The sequence below is a fragment of the Sinocyclocheilus anshuiensis genome, unplaced genomic scaffold (assembly GCF_001515605.1).
Source record: "Sinocyclocheilus anshuiensis isolate Anshui unplaced genomic scaffold, SAMN03320099.WGS_v1.1 scaffold1123, whole genome shotgun sequence".
In the NCBI taxonomy this organism is placed as follows: Eukaryota; Metazoa; Chordata; class Actinopteri; order Cypriniformes; family Cyprinidae; genus Sinocyclocheilus; species Sinocyclocheilus anshuiensis.
This window is the reverse complement of record NW_015544248.1, coordinates 539229-546389: the sequence shown is the minus strand read 5'-3', so window position 1 is coordinate 546389 and position 7161 is coordinate 539229. Positions and strand designations below refer to the sequence as shown.

The 7161-nt window shown below is 37.0% G+C and overlaps 1 protein-coding gene across 2 annotated transcripts in view; it reads left to right on the top strand.

Moving 5' to 3' along the window:
- The window catches only part of LOC107697808 (neuroligin-4, X-linked-like), a 30937-nt gene extending 23990 nt beyond the window's left edge, over positions 1-6947 (top strand). For both annotated transcript variants that reach the window (XM_016498669.1, XM_016498668.1), the window contains exons 4-6: positions 1696-1881; positions 3206-3995; positions 5769-6947. In XM_016498669.1, coding sequence (XP_016354155.1) covers positions 1696-1881; positions 3206-3995; positions 5769-6609 — 1817 coding nt within the window. In that variant the 3' untranslated portion in view covers positions 6610-6947. The remainder of the gene's footprint in view (positions 1-1695; positions 1882-3205; positions 3996-5768) is intronic.
- The last annotated feature ends 214 nt before the right edge of the window (positions 6948-7161 follow it).

Genomic DNA, 7161 nt, shown 5'->3' with positions numbered 1-7161 from the left:
AACCGCTGAAGACCAGTGAAATGAACAGACAATTAAAGAGTTAATGTTAATTATAGCAATGTTCCATGTTTTGTTTAAAGAAATGCCTGCATTAATTTTCATTGCAGAAGCTAGTGCAGCAAAATGTGATTTTTGTGAATTTCTAAGTTCATATACAGAGTTCTGGCATGAAACTCTAGATGGCGCAGTCCGATAGGTCTAACTCAATCTGACCTAATGACATCATCATCACATAGCACAGCTGATTGGTTCTCTCCTGTATCGGTAGCCAATGAGCTCGCTGCTCAACATTCAAATATATGACTAGTGCTTGCCGTAGCAGTTTGCAGCGTGCTTCAGAAACCCTCCACCTTCCCCAGCTCCACCTGTATAGATCTGCTACGAGGTGATTCATGTATGCTATATGGGGGTTATTTCATGTTATATTTGCAGCAGCAGTATTTCTTACATGCTCATAGCAGCATGTAGTGGATGTATTGGCAAGTCTCGGTACTTGCTCTGCCACAGCAGCAGCTAATCTATTCTGTCAAACAGATTAACATTGTCATGTACATTACCATTCCAATCACTCCGAGAGTTGTCATGACAGAACTAAATTTAATATGCATGTACATGAGATACAGTATATGATAACATATGACGTGAAATAAAAAAAGGTTCCAAAAGCATTTTTTACAGTCAAGACACACAATCAGTGTTAAATTATTATTATTATTATTGTTGTTCTTGTATTTTTTTGTATGAATATTTAGATTTAGTTCCTGTATTTTCTGTTTTAGTTTTAATTTTAGTTAAAGTAAGTAATTCATTTTGTTTTTAGTAAATTTTTAAATGTTTATATAGTTTTATCTGTTTTTATTTCAGTTTTGGTTTTAGTTATTTATATACTTCAAGTTCAATTAAATGAAAGTAAGAAATGTTGCCTTAATAACTGAACTAAAACGTTTACATTTTTTAGTATTTTTTATTTCAGTTAACACTTTTTTTCTGGTTTTAGTTTTAGTTTAATTTTGTATATGAAATACATATTATAGTATCACTGATATTCTATTTTAGGTTTTTTTTAATAAATATTCTGATTTAATTGTTTTTATATTTTCATGTTTTAATTTTAATTTTAAAGTTTTAGTAATTTTATGTTTTTAGGCATATTTATTTATTTACGTATTATATAATTTATATATAATATTATATAATTTTTTATATAGTTTTTATTCATTTTTATTTTGGTTTTCATTTTAGTTTGTTTATTACTTTGTTAAATTAAACTATACAATTAAATGTTGCCTTCTCAACTAACTGAAATAAAGTTACTTTTTTTGTTTTATTTTTTTCTTCGGTTAACAAAAATTTATTTTGTCTTTTTAATGTATGTCTACATATATGTAGTTTGTATTCATTTTGAATTCAATTATTTTTATTATTATTGAATTAAGTACTTCAAGTTAAAGTTTTTTTGTACATATTGTCTTTTATTTCAGTTAACAAATAGACACAGACTTTTATTTATAACTTGTTTGTTTGTTTGTTTTTCTTTTAGTTAATTCAGTGATTATAAAATCAGCAGCATAGTGTTCATAATCCAAATAAATCTCTTATGGATGTCTGTATATGTCCAACAGCTTAAAAACAGATGAATATCTGAACATGTGCTCTGCAGCGTTTCCTGATCTCTCAGCTGTCTCTGTGTTTCAGGTTTCCTCAGCACTGGCGATCAAGCAGCCAAAGGGAATTACGGTCTGCTGGATCAGATCCAGGCTCTGCGCTGGGTGAAGGAGAACATTCAGGCTTTTAACGGCGATCCGGAGCGAGTGACCATCTTCGGCTCTGGAGCAGGAGCCTCCTGCGTCAGTCTGCTGACCCTCTCGCACTACTCTGAAGGTCTGCTGGAGATCTCAAGATGAAGTGCATGAATATATATAGGACTGCATGATTAATCAAAATTCTGAAATCACGCTTTATGATTTGCATTGTAAATTCAGAGTAAATGCTGCTCTACACAAACTTGTCAAAACTTGAGTTTTGGTCGTTTATAACATGGATTTGGGAACACAACAAATGCAAACCATCTTCCCAAACTTGTAATGAGAAGCGCTGATCAACAAAAGAGAAGCTTTAATGGCTCCCTGTGGTTTTTCATTTCATTTTTTTTTTTTAATCTAAAGTGCCTTGCAAATGTAAAATACAACAAGCCATTCATCTTAAGCAGGCAATACACACGAGAAGTGCAAGCAATACAAAGTTTCAAGTATTGTGCAGAATAGTACTAGCAAGAACAGGGAGGGTTTTCCATCAAAATATAAGTTTGATGTTTTAAAAATGTTTAAAAATTAAGAAATTAGGACAGCCATACATATTGTAATAGTGTTGTAATTTTACAGTTGTATGTATATTTTACAGTATGTATGTATGTAAAATAAAATAATTATTATATAATTTGTTAAATACTTCATTTCAGTGAAATATTGCAATTATTAAATAATAATAATTATTAGCATATTATTATTATTAGTAGTAGTAGTAGTAGTTTGTAGACATATAGATATATAATCACAAAATTATTCATATTATAATTTATATATAATCGCATAAACAAACACAGCAAACCTGGATTTAAAAAAAAAAAAATCACAATCACATTTTTTTAATCAGAAAAAGCTTTCTTTTTACAGTGAAATATTACAAGTAATACTTCTTATTTTTTGTTTTTAGAAAATGCATTATTGTATTAATCTTTTTATTTTTAATATTAATAAGTATTTTTATGATTATTTTGTAGCCATATTTATATATAAGCACAAAATGACTGATATTATAATTGACTTAATAGAATAACATGCACTACAAACCTGGATTTTTTGCAATCACAATTTTTATCAGAAAAACACTTGATTTATAGTTAAAAACTACAAGTAATATTTCTTATTTTTTATATAATTATTATTTTAATAGCGTCTTAGGTTGTATTATTATTATTATTATTATTATTATTATTATTATTATTTTGTAGCCATATTGATATATAATAACCACATTTTTGATATTCTAATTGACATAGAAACAGAATAATATTGCAAACCTGGATTTATTTTAAATCGCAATTGCAATTTTTATTAGTATAGATTTTGCCCAATCCTATTGAATAATCATGATATTTAAATGTTTAAATGCTATATTGCTCTGACAGTGAGCGTTTGTGTCCCAGATCTGTTTCAGAAAGCGATCATCCAGAGTGGGACGGCTCTCTCCAGCTGGGCCGTCAACTACCAGCCGGCCAAATACACGCGCATGCTGGCCGAGAAGGTGGGCTGCAACGAAGACGACACGGTCGAGCTGATCGAGTGCCTCCAAAACAAAAACTACAAGGAGCTGATCGAGCAGAACATCACCCCCGCCAAATACCACATCGCCTTCGGACCCGTGATCGACGGAGACGTCATTCCGGATGACCCGCAGATCCTCATGGAGCAGGGAGAGTTCCTCAACTACGAAATAATGCTAGGAGTCAACCAGGGCGAAGGCTACAAGTTCGTAGACGGGATCTTAGACAGCGAGGATAGAGTAACAAGCAATGACTTCGAGTTCTCCATATCAGAATTTGTCGACCATTTGTACGGCTATCCGGAAGGAAAGGACACCCTGCGGGAAACCATAAAGTTCATGTACACAGACTGGGCCGATAGGGAAAACCCGGAGATGCGACGAAAAACGCTGGTCGCGCTTTTCACAGATCACCAGTGGGTGGCGCCAGCCGTGGCGACGGCGGACCTGCATGCGCAGTACGGATCGCCCACCTACTTTTATGCCTTTTATCACCACTGCCAGAGCGACATGAAGCCCACCTGGTCCGATTCGGCGCACGGAGACGAGCTTCCGTACGTTTTCGGCATTCCCATGATCGGCCCCACGGATCTCTTCAACTGCAACTTCTCCAAGAACGACATTATGTTGAGTGCCGTGGTCATGACGTACTGGACGAACTTCGCCAAAACTGGGTGGGTAGGATGCATATGTTTAATAAAGCTGTTTTAATAAAAGCTGTTTTAATAAAAGCTGTTTTAATAAAATGTTTAAAAAAATAGTTTTAATAAAACTGTTTTAAGAAATGTTTTAATAAAAGCTGTCAAAATGCATAAAGGCTGCAGGTTAACTTTACTTTTTTCAATTTAAATGTATTTAAATGGATACATTAATACATGAATTTATAAATTAATAATAAAATTAGATATAGAATAACAAATGATTGTTGCTAGGGTATTCTGGGTGGTTGCTCAAGTGTTGCAAGGCAGTGGAAAGTAACATCACTAATTGACCTTTTAATGACTGCTTTCAGTTTTTTAACTATGTCACTAGGGTGTTGCTAGGGTATTCTGGGTGGTTGCTACAGTGTTGCTATGCAGTTGCTAGGGTGTAGCTAGGCAATCAAATATAACATCACATCAAATTGACCCTTTAATTGCTGCTTTCAGTTATTTTTTGTTGCTAGGCAGTTTTTAGGGTATTCTGGGTGGTTGTTAGAGTGTTGCTAGGCAGTTGAAAGTAAAACCACTAATTGTCCCTTTAATTAATATTTACCCATTAATATTAATAATATTAATAGTTTTTGTGCCTAGGGTTACTAGGCAGTTGCTGGGGCATTGCTAGGCAATCAAACGTAGCATCACTAATTTACCCTTTAATTGCTACTTTCAACTATTTTTTTGTTGTTGTTGTTGCTAGGCAGTTGCTAGGGTATTCTGGGTGGTTCCTAGAGTGTTTCTAGGCAGTCGAAAGTAACATCACTAATTGACCCTTTAATTGCTGATTTCAGCAATGTTTGTTGCTAGAGTGCGGTTATGTAGTTGCTAGGGCGTTGCTAGGCAGTCAAACGTAACATCACTTATTGACCCGTTAATTGCTGCTTTCAGCTATTTTGTTGTTAGGGTGTTGCTAGGGTATTTAGGTGGTTGCTGGAGTGTTGCTAGGCAGTGGAAAGAGATAGATAGATAGATAGATAGATAGATAGATAGATAGATAGATAGATATTCTGGGTGGTTACAGTATTGACAATGTTGTTATGCAGTTGCTAGGGTGTTTCTGGGGTACTCTGGGTGGTCACTAGAGTGTTGCTAAGGCATTGCTACAGTTCTTCTAGGCAGTTGCAAGAGTGTTTTAGGTGGTTGATAAAATGTTGCTATGCAGTTGCTAGGGTGTTGCTAGGATGTTCTGGGTTGCTATGCAGTTGCTAGGGTATTCCAGGTGGTTGCTAGAGTGTTGCGAGGCAGTCGAAAGTAACATCACCAGCTGACCCTTTAATTGCTGCTTTCAACTATTTTTGTTGCTAAGGTGTTGCTAGGAAGTTGTTATGGTATTCTGAGTGGTTGCTAGAGTGTTGTTAGGCAGTGGAAAGTAACATCACTAATTGACCTTTTAATGACTGCTTTCAGCCATTTTTGTTGCTAGGGTGTTGGTAGGCAGCTAGGGTATTCTGGGTGGCTGCTAGAATGTTGCTATGTAGTTGCAAGGGCATTGCTAGATAATCAAATGTAGCATCACTAATTGAACTTTCAGTTGCTGCTTTCAGCTATTTTTTTTTGCTAGGGTGTTGCTAAGCAGTTGAACTTAACCTCACTAACTAATCCTTTAATTGCTGCATTGATTTTTTTATTTGTGAATCTGATTAGCTCGACATTTTAGTATTTGACAAGAATGATTTTAAAAAATGCAAATTGAAGCATTAACTACTGTACAGATGTTACTAATTTAACACGTTTTGTTTTACTGCACAGAGACCCGAATCAGCCGGTTCCTCAAGACACAAAGTTCATCCACACTAAACCAAACCGCTTTGAGGAGGTGGCCTGGTCTAAATACAACCCTAAAGACCAGCTGTACCTGCACATCGGCCTGAAGCCTCGCGTCCGCGACCACTACAGAGCCACCAAGATCGCCTTCTGGCTGGAGTTAGTGCCGCATTTACACAACATCAACGAACTCTTCCAGTATGTTTCATCGACAACCAAAATCCCACCACAGGACACGACGCCGTTCTCCTACACCAAACGCCTGTCCAACAAACTCTTGCCATCGACCACTCGCCATCCGCCCGCTCCTCCGGCCAACACCAAACAGATGTCGGATCAGCAGAAGACATCCGAGCACAGCGATGGGACGGTTATCATCAAAGCGCGAGATTATTCGACCGAGCTGAGCGTGACGATCGCCGTCGGCGCGTCTTTGCTCTTCTTAAACATCCTGGCGTTCGCAGCACTCTACTACAAGAAGGACAAACACCGGCTAGAGTCGAGTCGCAGGCACAGTCTGCCAAGAAATCTCGCGAACGATGTCCCCCGTGTGCCGAGCGAAGTATTGATGCAGCTCGGCCACGATCACGATTGCGATTCGCTGCAAGGCCACGATATGATTCAGCTGACCGGTCCTTTGGATTACGCGCTAGCGATGCGCCGTTCGCCCGACGACATATCGCTGATAACGGCGAACTCCATCACTATGATTCCTCGCTCTTTCCCCGACTTGCCACCATCGTATCTCAACCCGTTCAATGCATTCGGGAACAGCACTCCGAGCAGCACGGGCCTCCCGCATGGACACTCTACGACGCGAGTATAACTCGCCACAAGTCGACGGATGATTTAGATGCGCACCCAGGTGCTCGAACACAAATACTGAGGGTGTTATTTTGTTACAGACTCTTTTATGAATAAGTAACGTTACACATATTAACCTGTATAATGTGATCAGTGAATGTAATCATTTTCGCATTCATGAAACAGCGACTGGAGCTTTCAAAAAATATGATTACATAAATGAAGATGTATTATTTGCATCCTGATTTCCTGGTTAATGTGTGAGACGATAAATCACTAAACACTTGCATTGCAGCACAAATACCTGGTAAACAATTTTGCTGTAACTAGATATTCATAATTATGTTGGGTGTAGAAAGCCTGGCCATTCAGATTGAAATGGCTTTAATAGCTTGAAGTTTAACGATTTTATGACTGAAGTTTAAAAACTTGGAATTTGAAGGTTTTAAGGCCATGCTGTCTGAGATAGATAGATAGATAGATAGATAGATAGATAGAAGTTGCTATGCAGTTGTTAGGGTGTTGCTAGGATATTCTAGGTTGCTATGCAGTTGCTAGGGTATTCTAGGTGGTT